General features: G+C 53.9%; 1 protein-coding gene across 7 annotated transcripts; it reads right to left on the reverse strand.

The window, feature by feature from the left end:
- Positions 1-751: 751 nt before the first annotated feature.
- Positions 752-18521, reverse strand: RABGGTA (Rab geranylgeranyltransferase subunit alpha). 7 transcript variants are annotated; one of them, XM_090051586.1, is made up of 18 exons: positions 18392-18521; positions 11497-11673; positions 10884-10939; positions 10622-10732; positions 9703-9827; positions 9426-9613; positions 8478-8675; positions 7811-7894; positions 6503-6585; positions 6312-6413; positions 5930-6035; positions 5797-5848; positions 2897-2985; positions 2582-2670; positions 2386-2502; positions 1447-1560; positions 1218-1305; positions 752-970 (listed from the first exon to the last, which is right to left on the reverse strand). In XM_090051586.1, the coding sequence occupies exons 3-18, from the start codon at positions 10884-10886 to the stop codon at positions 822-824; spliced, it is 1698 nt and encodes a 565-aa protein (XP_089907712.1). In that variant the 5' UTR covers positions 10887-10939; positions 11497-11673; positions 18392-18521; the 3' UTR covers positions 752-821. The 7 variants fall into 7 exon arrangements, 6 of the variants coding, with proteins under 6 accessions (XP_089907712.1, XP_089907707.1, XP_089907709.1 ...); XM_090051581.1 differs by having other exon boundaries at positions 1173-1305; XM_090051583.1 differs by having other exon boundaries at positions 1173-1305; positions 11431-11673.
- Between the last annotated feature and the right edge of the window lie 19 nt (positions 18522-18540).

Raw genomic sequence — 18540 nt, forward strand, 5'->3', positions numbered from 1 at the left:
ATCAGCTGCACAGACCAAGCCTGGCCGGCAGCCAACAGAAATAGGAATTTCTGGGCAACGTTCCACATGCCAGCTGCAGGCTGGGGTGAGGGGCATCATGGGGCTAGAGGGCAGGAAGCTGTGGGTTGGGAGTGAGTGGCACCGCAAGGCTGGAGGGGGCAGGAGGCTGTGGGTTGGGAATGAGGGGCACTGCAGGGCAGGGCACCCACGGGTAGGACAGGTGCAGAACTGGTCCCACAGGCTCTGCCTGCTCCAGTCCCAGGATTGGGGAACCAAGGAGGCGCCGAGCCCCACCCTGGTGGCGCTGAGCAAGGAATTACTCACCTGCCCCAACAGGAATGGCAGGGGGCTGCAGGTCAGGACTGAGGAGCACCAGCTGGGTTGCGGGGGGGCAGGGGTTGGGAGTGCAGGGGGCTATGGGTTGGGAATGAGGGACACCAGCAGAGCTGGGGGCTGCAAGTCAGGACCGAGGGCCTTGGGGGGCTGAGGATAGCAGCCCAACCATGTTGCAATGGAGCTAGTTCCTGTCCCTGTGACTTGGCCGCATCCTTCCCGTTCTCTGAATGAGGCAAGAGCGAGGCCCTGCCCAGCCCCGATGTGCGGCACCACAGCCAGGAATGCAGGGTCCTTGCCAGGGGCTCACATGTCTGAGCCCTGACCAGGAAGCGCATGACACAACTAGCACAGAGCCCTGGGACTGGGGGCTGTGGGTCAGGAGTGAGGAGCACCAATCACTCAGACCAGACTGGGCTGATTTGAACCATTTATTTCAATAAATTAGCATTCTGGCAGGTGAGTGGGGCCAGCCTGGCCCTGGCCAATCAGATGAGAGTGATGTGGACAGCAGGCAACAGGCTGGCCAGTTCAGCTGGGGCCTCGGGGAGGTTGCTCAGTGGATTCTCAGCCAGGTCGAGCTGGGCCAGGCAGGGGCACGAGGTCAGAGGTCGCAGGTTGTTGGGGTGCCGCAGACCTGGGGGCAGCGGAGTCAAGGACAGATCCAGGGCTAGAGCAGCCCCACCTATCCCAGGCCCCGCCCTTTCCTTCTAACACCCCTCCACCCCAGGCCCCACCCCTTTCCATTAGCCCTACCCCTTCTTTCTCCTTGCCCCACCTACTTCAGACTTTCTCCCTAGACCCACCCCCCTCCACAGGCCCCAAGCCTTCATGCCTACCCTGCCCCCTCCTCCACAGGCCCTGCTCCCTGCCCTGGCACATACGGTTGCGGCGCAGGGACAGCTCCTGCAGGCGCGGAAGCCCCGGGAGTCCCTCCAGGCTCTCGATCTCATTCCCATCCAGCTCCAGCACCTGGATGGGGGGAGGGAGAATTAGTCAGGCCCCGCCCCCAGCTCCAGACACCTGGGCCCCATTGCCCTGTGTTGAGGGCTCAGGCAGGTTGTTGGGGATGTTGGAGGACAGTGGTCCCAGACACCTAGGTTCAGGGCTCACCTCGAGGCAGCGCAGAGCTGCCAAGGCAGGTGGCAGGTGTCGCAGCCGGTTCCCTGCCAAGTTCATGTGGGTGACAAGCAGTAGGTGCTCCAGGTGGCCCAGTGCTGTCAGCGCCTGTGCGGGTACAGGGCACAGACTGGCTCAGCACCAGTCCTGGCACCCCGCCCAGCCTGCTTTGCATAGCTCCACCCCACAACCCCAACCTTCTCGCAGCTCCATGCCATTCCGTTTAAGTAGTGCCCTCCAGCCCCACGCCACGCCCCTTCCCCCTGCCCCAATGGTGTCCCCCTGGCTATAGCACCACCCCCTACCCACAGCCTGCTTCCTCCTGGCCAAGCCCCTGCCCCATTGGTCCCACCCCTGCCTCCTTCACAACTCTTCCTAATTCTTCACACACCACCCAGTGACCCTGCCCCTTTTGTGGCTTCACCCAGTGCCCCATTTATCCTGATTCTGTCCCCTTGCTCTAGGGCACCCATTCCCAAACTGTGGGTCACGACCTCAAATGGGATCATGACATCAGCAGATGGGGTCGCAGGGAGGGGTCCCACTGAGCAAGAGTTTAGGAAGTGTTGCTCTAGCAGCTCTGCCCTCTGTATGGGTAGCCCCACCCCCTGCCCTGGCTCTGCCCCAGCTCAGCTGATGTAGCTCTGCCCCCTGCCCCCATCCCTTGTACTTCTCACTCCACCTTTTACCTGACTCTACCCCATACTCTGGCCCTGTCCCTTGCTCTATTAGTCCCACCCCCATTCCCCAGTCCCACCCCATTCCTTGGCCCTGCCCAGGCTCTACTAGCTCCACCCTATCCATGCCCCAGCTCTTGGCCCCACCTCCTATATGGCTCTGTCCCATCTCCTGACCCCATCCTACCTCTACTGCCACCTTTTTGTTGGCCCCACCCACTTGGCTTACTGGCTCTGCCCTGCAGCCCCATCCTACCCGGTGGGACAAGTCAACAACACGGGCCTCAGCGTACTCCATCTTGAGGATGCTGTTCTCCACCAGAAACTTGCTGCGCAGGTCGTCCAGGTAGGCAGCACGCATGGGGTCGGTTGCCTGAAGGGGGCACCAGTGAGAGGGGGGCTAGGGAGCCACCTGCAGCCCCACCCCCTGCTCAGGCCCCGCCCCTGCTCACCTTCAGGGCCTCGAAGTAGCGGAGAGTCTCACGCTCGTACACCAGGGGGTCCAGGGCCCTCATGAGCAGGATGATGGTAAGCAGGCACCCTGTGAGCAGCAAGCACACAGGCATCCTGCCGGGCCGGCTTCACGTTCCTCCCAGAGGGGGAAAGAACCCAGGTGTTTGGGCACCCGGCTGTCCCTGCTGTGACGCGCTGGACCCCACGCGCTTCCCAGAGCAGGGAACCAAACCCAGGCCTCTGGGCCCTCTGCCAGGTGCTGCTGGGGGGGGGGGGGGCGGGGAGGGGACCCAGGTATCTGGAGAGGTACCCACACTTGTTGTCAGGCTCCAGTGCCTGCAGCTCCTTGCATGACTCCAGCTCTGCCTGCAGCACCGTAGATTTCTCCACCGACAGCTCGCACCTGGGGGCAGGGCCTCCGTGAGATGGACAAGTAGGGCCATGCCAAGTGGAGGGGCAAGGCTTGCATACCAAAGGGGCTCCCAGGGGCAAAGCTGCCCAGGGGGGCGGGGTGATGCTGAAGGGCAGAGCCTGTAGGAAGCAGCACTAACCAGATGGGGGACCAGCTATGGGAAGAAATACTGAGGGGCAGGGCTAATATAGGGAGAGAATACTTTGAATATGGGAGAAATACTTAGGGGTGAGGCCGTACAGTCTAGGGATGTGGCTGTCATGGGGGACCTAAGCTACCTTGACATCTGTTGGGAGAAGCGGTCAGCCAAATCCAACTGTTCATGTAGGTTCTTAACCTGTATGCAGGACCTTCACCTAATGCAGGAGGTATATGGTCCCACTAGGGGGAATGCCTTACTGGACTTGGTGTTTTGTTATGGAGGAGGACCTGGTAGGAGAGCTGCAGATTTGTGGTCACCTTGGGGACGGTGACCACCAATCAACTTCACTATACGGGATAGGGTGGGTACGGTAACTAGTAGGGTGGAAGTGTTTGACTTTAGGAAGGCTAACTTCAGTGTGCTTAGAAGTCTAGTTAACGACACACTGCAGGGGAAGAGTATTGGTGAGATAGGAATCCAGGAAGGGTAGTTGTTCCTAAAGGAAGCAATCCTTTGGGCACAGAGGAAGACTATCCCAGTACAAGGGAAAAGGGGGAAAGGAGCCAAAAAACATCCTTGGCTAAACAGGGAAATCCAGGGGAGCCTAAGGGCAAAAAAGAAGGCATATAGGTGGTGGAAGTAGGGCGAAGCTACCAAGGAGGAGTATACCTACTTGGCCTGCACTTGCAGGGAGGCAGTTAGAAATGCCAAAGCAACTACAGAGCTGAGGCTGGCTACACAAATTAAAGACAACAAAAAGTCTTTTTTTAGGTACATAGAGAGTAAAAAGAAGGTGCAGGGCAGCCTAGGACCCCTACTGAACGAGGAGCAATTAGTGACAGAGAGGGGGAACAAGGCTGAGCTATTCCATGAGTTTTTTGCTTCGGGTGTCCCTGAACAGGGCTCAAGAAAAGTCTCCTAATGGGTTCTTAGATGGGCATCAGAGGGACACCAACCTACCAACTGTTAACGCTGAGCTGATGTAGAGTTACTTGGATGGACTGGATGTATTAAAGTCAGCATGCCCAGATGAGCTGCATCCGAGGGTACTGAAGGGATTGGCCCGTGTCATACCAAAACCAGTGGCACAGCTGTTTTGAGTGCTCGAGTCAGGTCCTGGAGGACTGGAAAAGGGCCAATGTGGTCCCTATTTTCAAGAAGGGGAAGAAGGAGGATCCAAGTAATTATAGGCCAGTCAGTCTCACCTCCATTCTTGGAAAGGTCTTTGAAAAGATTATGAAGGATCATATTTGCTTGTAGGAGTCCAGTGGGAAAAATAATGCAGCAGGGAAACCAGCATGTATTTGTAGCAGGTAGATCATGCCTGACCAATCTGGTTTCGTTTTATGACAGGGTCACAAAAAGCTTAGATGCAGGAGTAAAGGTGGATGTCATTTTCTTGGACTTTAGCAAGGCCTTTGATACGGTATCTCATCCTATTCTCATACATAAATTGAGAGGCTGTGACATAGATGTTTACACAGTCTGGTGGGTGGCAAATCGGCTTAGTGGTCGCACCCAGAGAGTGGTAGTAGACGGGTCAGTATCAGCCTGGAAGGATGTGGGCAGTGGGGTCCTGCAGGGTTCGGTCCTTAGACCTGTTCAATATCTTCATCAGTGACTTGGATGTGTGTGTGAAGTGTACTCTGTCCAAGTTTGCAGATGATACTAAATTGTGGGGTGACATGCACACTCCGGAGGGTAGGGGACAATTGCAGGCAGACCTGGACAGGTTAGGAAAGTGGGCAGTACACAATAGGATGCAGTACAAAAAGGACAAGTGCAGAGTGCTGCACCTAGGGTGCAAAAATATTCAGCACATTCACTGGCTGGGAAGTGGCCCTCTCAGCAGCACAGAAGCAGAAAGAGATCTCAGAGTCATAGTGGACTCCAAGATGAATACGAGTCAGTGTAATGAAATCATCAGCAAAGCTAATCGCACTTTATCAGGTATCAACAGATGCATGACCAACAGATCCAAGGAAATGATACTTCTCTATATGGCATTGGTCAGACCATAGTTGGGAGTACCGTATCTAGTTTTCAAGAGGATGTTGACAGACTCGAGAGGGTCCAGAGGAGGGGCACTTGTATGGTTAGGGGCTTACAGGACAAGCTCTATGAGGAGAAACTGAGGGATATGGACCTCTTCAGCCTCCACAAGAGAAGGCTGAGAGGTGATCTTGTGCCTGCCTACAAATTAATTAGGGGGGTGCAGCAAGGAATCGGAGATGCTCTGTTCACCAGGGCACGTCTTGGGCTAACAAGGAACAATGGTCACAAACAGACAGAGAGCAGATTTAGGCTAAGTATCAGGAAAGGCTTTTTCACAGTAAGGGTGGCCAAAATTTGCAATGGGCTTCCAAGGGAGGTGGTGCGCCCCCTACCTTGGGGGTCTTTAGGAGAAGGCTGGATAGGCATCTGGTTGGGGTTATCTGACCCCAGCACTCTTTCCTGCTTAGGCAGGGGGTCGGACTTGATGATCTGCTGAGGTCCCCTCTGACCCTAGCATCTATGAATCTATGAATAATATCAGGGGATGGAACCCAAATACTCTACTGAGGTGGGGTTCTCTTGAATGGGTGGAGCTATCCTGAAGGACATACTGGGGATGGTGCTAGGCTGTGAGGGGGCTGTGGCCTTTCCCTCTTGTCACCTACCTGAACACCTGCTCCTCAGTGACAGAGTCCCGGTACCAGCAGTCCTTGCGGCCTTGGGGGTGGAGCACAGGGAGAGTGAGAGGGGGTGGGGCCTGAGCCCAGGGCAGGGGGTGGGGCTTGGTGACAGGGTTACCTTTGAAGAGAACGCACTCCTTCTGGCACTGCCCGGGTGCCCAGATGACCCGGAAGGTGTGTTGTGGCCAGTGATTGTTGAGAGCCGAGGCTGGGAGGTCACAGAGCTAGGGGTGCCGGAGTCAAGGAAAGAAGTGCTTACTGCCAGACTTCAACTGCCTCTGTGGAACCCAGGCGTCTGGGCTCCCTGACCCCCTGCTCCACTCCCCCTAGCCTCCCGGAGCTGGGATGGGACCCAGGCATCTGGGCTCCCAGGCTCCCTGTTCCATACCAGTAGAGATCCCAGGTATACTGGCTCCCATACCCACCCTGTTCTAACCCACCAGACCCTGCTGCCCTCCCAGAGCTGGGAGGGAACCCAGGTGTCCAGGTTTTGTGGATACCCATATGACCCCAGGGCTGTTCCTCCCATCAGGTGTGTGCCATTCCACTGTCAGGGGGGCCTCATCAGCGAGCAGAATGAGGCCATGAGATCCGGGTGTCACCTGCCAGAGGGGACACACATGGGACCCCTGAGTTAGTGCTGCAAGGACCCGGTGCCTCCCCTCCCACCCATCCCCACTACAGCACTCACCCTCACAGGCTGGGAGAAGGCCACGGCTAGGCAGGCATCATCTCGGTTCACATAGACACAGTGGATTGTGGGCTCCAGGTCAGCTGTAGGTTGGGGAGAAAGGGGGAAGAGACTGGGGGTAGCAGTACTCAAGTATTGCTGGCCACCCCAGGCAAAGTTGCCAACAGAAGACAATTTTTTCTTACTGGTGATCTGCAAACCTTTTACTGACAACTCAGTATTTTTACTGACTGATTTTTTTTTTAAACTAATGTGCATCGTGTAGAGGCAACCCTTCAGGCAGAGCCTGTCCTGCTGCCAGTGAGAAGAGCTAATGTTAAGTTTAGGGGTTTAAAAAAAGATTTGGTTATCAGTAATCTTTTTTTTTTTTTTTTACTGATGCTCTGAAAGCTTTTTACTGACAGATGTTTTTATTGACAGATGTTTTACATCATATAAATGTAACCCCTTAGCCAGCCCCTGCCCTGCTGCCAGCCCCCAGCAGCTAGGGTCAAATTTAAGGATTGAAAAAAGTTTGGCTGTCAGTGGATATTTTGTCTACTGACAAGCTGCATTTTTTTTCTTTTACTGCCAAAAATATTTTTTTACTGACAGATGTTTTACATTGTGTAAAGGTAACCCTTCATCCAGGTCCTGCCTTGTTGCCAAGACCCAGAGAAAAGGGCTGGTGTGAAATGTAGGGGGGGTTAACTTCAACCATTATAAAAAAGTTTGGGTTTCAGTAAAAAAATGGCGGTAAGGAGCATGTTATTGGGTTGGCAACACAGCTGGATAGCAACAATAACAACGGTTTTACACCCTGCTGCCTCCATCCCAGGTGTCCCCTACTTGCCCCCATACCCTGCTGGCCCCTCTCCACTCAGCCCAGCTTGGACTAGAGGCTTTCCATGCCCCACCCCTTCCAACGCTGCCAATGGTGGGAGATGGAGGGTCCCAGAGCGGACTGGGTGCTATGTAGGCAGGACTGACCTGATCTCCGGCCTTGTGAGATTCAGGACCCCCTTGTCCCCAACCCCAGAGCAGCCTTGAGGCTATTAGGAGTCTTGGATATGGATTGGAGGTTACTGATAGGACAGCAGACTGTGCTAATGCTTTGCCAAGTTCTCTGGATGAAGGTACTGCCTTCCTGTGGTCCCTGGACAGGGTACAGATATGGGGTGTTTCTCATCACTGAAGGGTATCACTGTATATGGCTGGTCCTGGCCAGGTACCAGCAGGGGATGCTGGGAGGACTCGTGGACTGCCCCACAGCACCCTGGACTACCTGCAGTGTGCTCCACCCTGCAGTGCTGGTGCCTGAAGTCCTACCTCGACCCAGCAGCCAGCGGTGATACAGCCAGGCGCTCTGGTCATTGGGGTCTGTGAAGAAGGCGTTCTGTACCAGCTCCAGCTCTGGGGGTGGGAGAGTAAAGAGACGGGGGGGGGGAGGACGGACATTACGGCGGGGCACCAGTTCTGGCCCTGTCCCAAAATCAGCAGGCCACACCCAGGCACTGGGAACTGCCAGAATGTGCCTCACCTGACCAAGACTGTCCTCAGGCAACATCCTCCCCACCCATGCCTGTGGGGGATGTGACTGCCAAAAACAACACCCAGGACCAGGCCAGCAGCGGAGAACAAAGCCCCAAGCAAAGCCCCAAGTGCTGGCTACCAGCCCCAGTTCCACCCCTTCCTCTGTCCAATGAGATCATGATCGGAGAGCTGAGAAAGAAGCCAGGCATCCAGATCCCCTGCCCCCACCCACCAGGCCCCTCTTCAGGCAGTCCCAGAAGCATGTGCAGGACTTGGGAGTCCAAACTCCACCCCGCAAAGCTGCTCAAACCCCTTCCCCTTTCAGAGCTGAGAGAATCCAGGTGCCTGGGCTCCCATCTCCTACCCCCCAGCCCTCACTCCTCTTCTCCTGCCAGGGAGAACCTGGGTATCTTGACCACTCAACCCTCACTCCCACCCTCAGGCCAGCAAAGGAGGTGACCACCTCGCAGCAGGACATCCTCGGTGAGGCGGCCATGGTGCTGGGGGTCAGGGTGCAGCTGGGGCAGCAGGCAGCTGCGGTAATGCCAGGATGAGTAGTTGGAGAAATTGCGGGTGATGAGGCTGTCAGTGAAGCGCAGCTCGTCCTCAGCCGGCACCTGGGCCCGCTTGGCAACAAAGCGCCGGTAATCCCAGCAGTGAACTGTAGGGGGTGCCAGAGAGACAGGGTCAGGGTTAGCCCCCGCTCCATCCACAGGGGTGAGAGGTTGTGAAGTGGGAGGGGCTGGCACATGGCAGATCAGGGCACTGGGGTGGTAGTGGGATAGGGGAGCGGGGGTTAAAGAAGCAAGAAGCATGGGAGAGCATGGGGTCAGAGGTCATAAGGCAAGGTCAGGGCACTGGGGGGTCACTGTGGAACACTGGGGTCAGAGGTCATGGGCCCACAGAGATGACAGCATGTGATGTGAGACTGGAGTGATAGAGTAGAGGTCACAAGGCGGGCTTGGGCTGTGGGGGGGCAAAGGTCATGCTGTGCAGTGACCCCTCCTCCCCACCAGGATCAGAGTTCAGAGATCACAGTACGATGGACCTTGTGATCTGGGGTCCTGGTTTGCAGCATGACCTGCAGGATAAGAGGTCAGGGACATGTCATGTGACATAGCCTTGTGGGGTCTGAAGGCATAGTGGGCAATGAGGTCAGGGGGTTGCTGCATGCCAAGTGAGAGCAGGTCAGAGGTCAGGCCTGTGAAGCATGAGGTGATGCTGTAGAGATGGAGGTCAGGGGTCATGGTGTAGGGGTGGCCATGCAACTCAGAGGTGCTGGCATAGGGGTGAGAGGTAGTGGTTTGGGAGTAACCCCACGGGGTCAGGGCTGGTGGTGTGATCCAGTGTGGTCAAACACTGGGGTGGTGGTCCAGGGGTCAGAGGTTGGGGGGTCAGAGGTCAGGCTCACAGTTGCGCTCATCACTCTCCAGGAACCGGGCGCATAACTCCAGCTCACGGGCCCAGTCGGGCTGGGGCGCCCGCTCTAGCACCCAGCACCGGTGGTGCCAGGTCCCGTAGGACTTGGGGTTCACTCGCAGGCAGGACTCCAGGAAGCCCAGCTCTCCCTGGCACAGCACCTGCATCTCCTCGGGGGACCTGCCAGGGGCGGAACCAGTCAGAGCCCTGCCCTATCAAACCCCACCCCATGTGACCCTGGCCTCTCCCCGTGCCCCTGCCCTGCTCACCCCTCCTCCTCCAGGCGCAGGAAGATCTCTCGGCGGAAGTTCCAGAGCGTAGCAAAGTCAGGGTTGGCCCCCAAGATCTGGCTCGTCAGTTCTAGCCCCTCCTTGTCCAGCTGGCCCAGCCGCCTCTGTTGGGGGCAAAAGGGCATGGGGTCAAAGGGCATCCTTCCTAGGCATTCTGTGCCCTACCTGATGGAGGTCAGGAGTCACCAGTCATGAGTTGTGCCAATGGTATTTCCCATGGGGAGGGGGATCAGGGGTTGACTCCCAAGGAAAGTTGAGGGGGATCAAAGGCCAGTGAGGGTCAAAGTTGCTCTGTGTCTTGGTTCATCAAGTGAAGCCATCCCTGACTGTCCAGGGGTCAAAGATCAACATGGCACCATATTGTTTTCCCAAGCTGGACAGAAGTCAGTAGGGATCAGAGGTCACTACTCAAAATGGATTCTAGAGGGTAAAGGTCAAGTGTTACAAAAGCATTCTGTTGCTCCCAGGGCAGAGGAGAGGTCATGCTCTTTACTTGGTAGAAGTTGAGGGTTCAAAGGTCATCATGCACCTATGAGATAAAGTGCTGGGGTCAGACAGCGTGTACTTCAAACCTCAGCTTGGGAAAGGCCAGGGGTCAAAGTTCAGGTTGGATACCAGCCATAGGAGGGAGGGTAGAAATCAGGTCTCAAGGAGAGTGTTCCAGATCAAGGATCCAAGGTCAACTTCCCTCCAGCCATGACAGAGAATGACCAAGTTCAAAAGTCAGAGAAGGGGTCAGAGATCAAAGGCCAGAACATACTCCAGGAGCCAAAGGCCAGAGAGCTACACAAGCCATGGTAGGGTAAAGGTTAGGGGTCAGATATCATGTCAACCCTGATGACCAGAGGTCAAAGGTCAAACGGAGGCAAGCAGGGTCACCTCCCACTCTCTGCCTCACCTTCTCAAAGATGGCCTCTGTGGTGGCCTTGTATTGGTGGAGCTTCTTCTCCCGTTCCAGGCGCTTGGCCTCTGCCTGCTCCTCTGTGGTCTTCACCTTCAGGCGGCCGTGCTGGGGAGGGGGCAGGCAGCGCTGGGGTAGCCCTGGGGGACGGGGGTCCCAACACAGACCCTGGGGGGGACCTGGGGCTGCCCCCACCCCTCATGCCAGCCCTGGACACCCCTCGAACCCCCCCAGGAAGGGGCAGGGGAGTCGGACTCACCATGATGGCTCAGCAGTAGGGGTGCCGAGGGCAGGAACTGGGGTCCGGTACGCAGCCTGGGGGGGAGAAGAACGGGGTGGGGGAAGTGGGCACTGAATGCTGGGGGGGGGGCATCCAGGACTCTGGGAGGGATTCTTCAAAACCAGCAACATGAAAAAACCTGCGGGGGAGTCGGGGGGGGATTTGGTGGTGGTGGTGAGGGTTGGGGAACCCAGGTATCCGGGTGAGAAAGCAATGTCATTGATGAAAAACCCAGGTGTCCATGTCCATGGGGGGCGGGTGCAGGGGGGGCACCCAGGTGTGCGGGGCCCGCGGGGGTCATGCAGGGTGGTCAGGTGGAAGGAACCCAGGTGTCCCCTCCAGATTGCGCCCCCACCCCAGTGCATTATGGGATTGACCAAGAGTTAACAGGAGACAGACCCCCCCATTTAACAACCTCCCTTTAGGAGTTCAATCCGGAGGCAGGGCCCTTTAACCCGTATTAAGACCCCCCCCCCAGGTTTCGGAATGGTCTCTCCTGCGGGAGCCCCAATGGGGCGACACCAACCCGCCGGAGGCCGCGGGGGGCAGACAAGCGGTACAATCCAAGATTCCCCCACGGGGCGATACCAACCCGCGGGGTGAGCGGCAGCGCCGAGTGGAACCGTCCGGACGGGACTGGGTGTGGTAGCCAGCCTGCGACGCTGCAGGATCCGCCGGGCGATACCAGCCGCCGCGAGGGGGGGCGATGAATTCTACTACCGCCGGACCGTAGAGATCAGCCCTCCAAACAAGAGAGAGCGTCTCTATCCTTAAAGGGGCAGGAGTTTGATAAACGCACGGTGGCCAAAAAAAAAAAAAAAAAAAGGGTTCACTTAGGATAGGGGCTAGGAGCGCGGACGCTTAGGTTTTTTCTGTGTTTACAGAGGCGTGGATGTAGCACCTAAAGTAGAGGGTTGGGGCTGGGAGCCCGGGCGCCTGGGTTCCCTCCCAGCCCTGGGAGAGGCAGCAGGGTGTAGTGGTTTGAGCAGTGGCGGGAGCTGGGAGCCCAGATGCCTGGGTTCTCTCCTGGCTACTGGACAGGGTGGATCCAACCTGGAGAACAGATGGGTGTGGCTGGGAGCCCGGACACCTGGGTCCCCAACTCACCTCGCCCTGGCCTGGGGCCTGGGTGTGTTTCGGGGCAAGCCCGCTCCTGGCAGACCCCAGGGGCATGGGCTGAGTGCCACGCAGATGACTCCGGGACTGCCTGGCGGCCCAACCCGACAGGGATCGTGCCCCACCCAGACACCCAGGTTCCTCCTTCCTGCATGCAGCACCAGTGACCCCGGTTGCCTAAGCCTTCCTTTTTCCTGGGAAGCCCCAGGCGCCTGGGTTCCTCCCTGCATGCAACACTAGTGACGTGGGGTGCCTGGGTTCCCCTTTTTCTTCCCCGGCCACCTAGGTTCCTGCTGATTGCAAACAGCTACAGTCATCTCCTAATGTTCCACTTCCTTCCAGTGATCCCGGCCGCCTAGGTTCTTCCTGCGTCCAGCGTCATTCACTGGATGCCTGGGTCTCACTTCTTCCCCCAGAACCCTGGACTCCTGGGTTCCTTCAGCATGCACCATTGGTGAGGCCAGATGCCTGGGTTCCTCTTTCTTTTTCTCCAGAACCCTGAATGCCTGGGTTCCTGTTTTCGGCAAATAGCCCCAGTCACCCCAGTGTCTGGATTCTGCTTCTTTCCAGTGACCCTGGACACCTGGGTTCTTGTACCCCTTGGGATCCCAAACACCTTAGTTTCAGCATGACCCTCAGACACCTGGGTTCTTCTTCCCCACTCAGTCTTAGTCTGTTTATTTTTCACTCTGCATATCCCACTTGCTCGAGTTCCTACTGCTGTTCGCAGTTCGGGGGGCTCTCTTCAGACACTTGGGTTTTTCTTCCAGTAGGTGCAGCCTAGAGACCTGGTTTGGCATGGGGCAAGGGGAAGGGGGCATTGGGGCACAGCTGGGACGTTCTGCACCACATCTCCCAGCTGGGCACTGGGGGACACCGGCCACCAGTGCTCATCTCAGAGACAGCTCCCTGCCCCCCCCACCAAAAAAATACACACACCCAGACCCGTCCATCAGCTTCCCATGAGCCTCTACGGCTCCAAGAACTCCCCCATGCCTTGTGCTGTCTCTTTGATTACCCCATGAAAAGCCTCTTCTGAGAAGAACCCCTGGGAGGGAATCAGAGAGTTGGAGTTGAGTTGGTTCAATAGGCTCAAGTGACCCAGAGACGTCCCGGCTTCTTCAGCTCTGGCTGTGGAGATCTGTTCCACACCCCAGGGCCCTGAGGTAGTCCTGGGGGGTGGGCACCTGACACCAATGTCTGTTACTTAAATGCCTTGGGATCCCTTGGGGGATCAACAGTGCTGCATGATACCCATCAAGACTATCTAGATGCTACCATGATGTCCAGCTATCATCATAAGTTGTCACGATAACCAGTAATAATGTTGTTATGCTATCATGATAACTACCATGCTATTGTGGTAACTAGTGATACTGCCATGCTGCCATAACTGATAGTACCACAATCACCAGTGATACTATCGTAATGCTATTATAACCAGTGAAACTACTGTGATATTACAAAGATGCTATCATGATAGCCAGCAATACAACCATAATGATACTCTGATGCTACTACTACTGTCATGATAGCCAGTGATACTATCATCATCCTGTTATAACTAGAGATACCATCATGACACCCAGCAATACAATTATAACAATGTTGTGATAATCAGTGACACTTTCATGATACCATTATGCTAGCATGGTAACCAGTGATACCACTGATACTACCACAATACTAGCTTGATGCTCTTGTGAGAACTAGTTATACTGTTGTGATAGTACCACAATACTATCACAATAGCTAGTGATAATATCACAATGCTAACAATGCTATCAGGATAGTCTGTAATATCACAATGCTATCATGATAACCAACAATGTCTTCTGGTAACCGTCACAACAACCATGCCTTCTGATTGACTAACGCAGCTAACTACCACTCTTAACCAGTTCTGCTACCATGATACCCAGTGATACTATCAGAATGCTATAAGAACTAGTGACAGTGGTGACACAGCCACAACATGATAGTCGGTGATAACTATCATGGCACTGCTGTGATACCCAACGATTCCACCATGATACTACTGATATTATTGTGATGCTATTGACAATGCTGTTTTGCTAATGCTGTGATACCAAGTATGCCATTGCAAGAGCAGTATGATACATAGCCTCTGAACCTCTCTACCAGGGAGTTCTCTAAATAGAAGTCTATTTACTTCAGGCAGGGCCTGCCTTGGGCTGGGCTGGGAAGGGCAGTGAAACATGATTCCAGCCTGACGTGCCAGGCTACTAGAAATGATGGATAGGCTCCAGGGTCAGCCAAGCCTTTTGGCAGTGATTAAGCTATGAAAAAGCAGCTGGCTTGTGCTAGCTTGTACGGAGGGAAGCTGGCTCTTACGCTGTTTCAGGGGTGTGGAAGTGGCCTTTATTGGAATGACTGAGGGCACAACTTACAGGCAAGGGTGGAAAGCCAGAAACCTTAGTCAGGGTTGATGATTTAATCCTGGAAGGGTGTCAGATTGTGAGTGATGGACTGCGGTTGGACCCAGACCCTGGTCTGGAGGTGCAGAGAATGCATGGAGTTCAGAGTGGCCAGGGACTGGTTCTCCCAGACTTCTGGGTTTTGCTGGTTGCCACATTTAGCCAGGAAGGAAGTTTTCCATCTCTTGTTGCCACGAGCACTGAGGCTTTTTCACCTTCCTCAGCAGCACTGGGTGTTGGCCACAGCTGGGGATGGTCACTGTGGGGTGTCAGTGCTCCTGCTGGGACTCCAGCCTGAAGGGTTCTGGCTAAAGAGTCTTTTCCCTCTGCTCAGGGTGAGCCTGATCGCTGTGTTTTGGGTCAGGAAGGACCTGAACCCCTCGATCAGTGCAGATTTACCTGGGGTGCATTGGGGTTTTTGATGTTCTGGCATTGTGCCTTGCTGTGCATGAAGGGTGTTCCCAGAATTTTTCAGAACAGGTTAGACAGACTCTCATCTAGGATGGGTTCAGACAGGGCTGATCCTGCTTTGAACCAGGACTTAGACCAAAGGTGACCTTCTGAAAGTCCAGCTGGCCCAACCATTCCCCACATTTAATGGTAGATTTAATGGCTGATTTGTGGGTTTTTGGTTCAGCCTAAAGTGACAACCCAGTGCGGCTGAGGAAATTGTTAGTAAACCTGAATACTCTGAACTAAATTGCATTGGCAAAACATCAGAAATCATGAGTATGCTGAAGAAATGAGTACAGCACCACAGCAACTGGACTGTTAAGATCAAGGTCAACAAATATCATGCTTGAGGCCATTTACATGGCACTGAATCCCGGACCGCACACTCCATTCAAGAAAAGTGCCTCAACAGCTTCCACTTAACATTACCTTTGCCACATTCTAAGAATTTCCTGGCAGGACAATGTTGTCTACAGTGACATCTTGGAATGTGCCAACATCCCAAGCGTCCATTTTCTTCTTAGCATCAACTTTGATGGCTCTGTCATATGTGAAGAGTGGACAATGGTTATATATCCAAGGATCTCTTGTATAGAGTACTCCTTACAGGAAGGAATTTTACTGCCTGGTCAGATTGGTATAGATGGTGGGGGTTTTTGCCTTCCTCTGGAGCAGTGTGTGTGTGTGTGGGGGTGGGGGGGTCCTCTACATGGGATGTCTTGAGCATGTATTAACAAACTTTGCAGCAGAAGGACATTGACATACTTTACCTGTGGTAGGTTTGGATGTTATGTCTTATCTTGTATCATGGTTGACTGTAGCTTTGGTAAGAAATTAGACAATTGGTTTGTATGGGATAGTTTGGATAGGGACGAGCCTGCCTCAGGCAGGGGGTTGGATTAGATGACCTCTGAAAGTCCCTTCCAGCCCGAGTTCTCTACGACTCTACAATACACTCTTTTTGGACTATAGAAACATACGAAATATTGTAAATAAAACTCAAACCACAACAGAGTAGAACTTGTGCTGAGATAGTGCTGTTGAACATTTTCATGAATGGTCTGGAACTACAGGAATTACATACGGAGCTGGCACGATTGTGTGAATGGAGAACTACATGGCAGATGAAATTCAATGTAGAGAAGTGTTAAGTGATGCATGTAGGAAAAACGGCCCAAACTACACTAGGATGGGCTCTACATCCACTGTTACCACACAGGAAAGACTTAGGAGTCATTGTGGACAGTTCACGTAAAAAAACCTAAGTTCAGTGCTCAGCAGTTATCAAGAAGGCAAACAACAATGCAGAGGTGATTAAGAAGGGATTTGTGAACCAAACAAAGTAACATTATGCCCCTTTAAAAATCCCTGCTGCATCCACACCTTAAATACTGTGCCCAGTTTTGGTCCCTACACCTCAAAAAAGATATAGAGGAACAAGAGAAGGTTTAGAGAAGGACAACAAGGATGATTATTGGTATGGAAGGAGATACTAAAGAAGCTAGGCCTACTTAGCTTAGCAAAGAGATGCTTGGTGGGGGAGGTTTATAAAATACTAAACAGTAAAAGAGTGTCAGTAGGGATTTATTATTTACTAGCTTGCACAAGAAAAGAACTAGGAGATCACAAATTAAAGCTAGCAGGTAGTAAGTTTAAAATGAACAAAAAAAAGTTTTTTTTTCACACGGTGTGTCAATAAAGTATGGGACTTGTTGCCACCAGATGTTGTGGAAGCTGACAGTTTAGACAGGTTCAAAAAAAAAAAAAGGGGATCAGACAAATTTCTGGAGGAAAAATGCATTGGTAGCTACTGAACTTACGAATGAGGGGCACGGCCTCTGAATCAAAACTTCCTAGACCTTAAATGCTGCAGGGGAGAGAGGAACAGTGGAAACAGCCCTGGTCAGATCCTGTTTACTCTCCCTTTCAGCATCCACTTTCTCTGTCTCTGTGGGACACAAGATACTAGTCAATATGGATCTGTGGTCTGACTATGGGAGTTCTTCTGTTCTTAATGTTTGGGACTCCCTGGTTTTCTATTCAAATTGTGCATCAATGTTTACAACCCCCTTTCCCCCCCAGCGCTGATATTGTGCAGCACCCTGGGGCACCCTTAAAAGGATCTTGCAGCACCCTGTTAGCATTGCCCTTTTACCTTCAGTCAAGAGGAGACATTTTGACCCTTTCCTCACTCCTAGTTTACAGCTCCCCTCACTGGCATCTGCTCTCTCTACAGCCTCTGAGCACTGCCAGGGTAAAGGCAGGAACCAAACAGCCTTGCTGTCCAGAATTTCAAACCCTGGGTGTTTCCTGTCAGGAGAGAAAAGATAAAAAGTGGAGCCTGGTGAATCTGAACTGAGGCAGTGACAGAAAAATACCCCTTTCCACCAGAAGGCTCACACCTGAATCCCAGGAGGGAGGTACCTCCAAGGGAAAGCTACTTGTATCTCCTACCTGCTTGCCTCTCTGGCTAAGCAATTAGGATGGCTTCTTCTTGAACATAAGAACTGTCATTTATGGGTCAGACCATAGGTCCTTCTTGCCCTGTCTCCTGTGGCACACAATGGCAGAGAGTATGAGCTGAAAGGGAGAGTGAACTGGGGTGACCAGGGTTTTTTCCCCCTATTTGCAGCCTCCAGCATTTAAAGCCTAGGAAGTTCTACTCCAGAGGCTGTGCCCCTCACTCCCATGCTCATTCGCTACTGACCTCTCCAACAACGTGTCCAATCTCTTTGTGAATATGGCTAAACTGTCAGCTTTCACCACATCCTGTGGCAACAAGTGCCAACTTTAATGACACCCTGTGTGAAAAAACTTCTTTTACTAAGTCTTAAAATTATGACTTACTCATTGCACATTGTGACCCCTAGTTGTTGTGTTGCAAGATGACAAATAAGAAATCCCCATCAACTGTCTCTTTGCTATTTAATATTCTGTAAACCCCTCATGTCCCCTCCCAAGTGTCCCTTGTCTAAACTAAACAGACCTGGCCTCTTTAGTCTCTAGTTTCTCTTCAATGGGAGAAAAATAGATGTGGCACGATATGAAGCAACACACCGTTTGCCCCGGTGGCAACAAACTTGCCCCGCAAAAGCAATTATGAGCGGAGACTGCACCGGGTGGGAGATGATGCAGAGGGAAGACCGGCGAGTGCCAGGCCTCTGGGAGGGGATTGGAGGCTGCGCGGGGACAAAGCTCCATTGTCGCAGGCGAGGGGACAGGATGGGGGCAAATACTGGCGGCGGGGAGAGCACTGCCAGGCCAAGCAGACCCCACGCGCGAACGTCAAGCACTGCCCTGATACCCTATAAGACGCAGAGAGGCACTGTGAGACACAGGAGGACTACCTTTATGTACAGCATAGGGCGTGAGAGCCACCCACTGGGGGCAGCGCAGGGCTGCAGGCGCGGCGTATCGTGGGATGGAGTGAGGCACCGCAGCGCGGGGCATGCCGAGATATACCCGCCCTGTTTTTCCTACCTCAAGCGGCTGTGAACGCGGGAATATCCCTTGCGTGGTGCATGCCGGGATATGATATGCTTATCCCCCGGAATACGGCCGCAGGGAGCCCCGCCACGCGCTGCATGCCGGGATATATCCCCTGTAGCGCAGTGCAGGCCGGGATACAC

This window comes from Crocodylus siamensis, chromosome 6 (assembly GCF_052110815.1).
Source record: "Crocodylus siamensis isolate JL-2025a chromosome 6, ASM5211081v1, whole genome shotgun sequence".
Lineage (NCBI taxonomy): Eukaryota > Metazoa > Chordata > Crocodylia > Crocodylidae > Crocodylus > Crocodylus siamensis.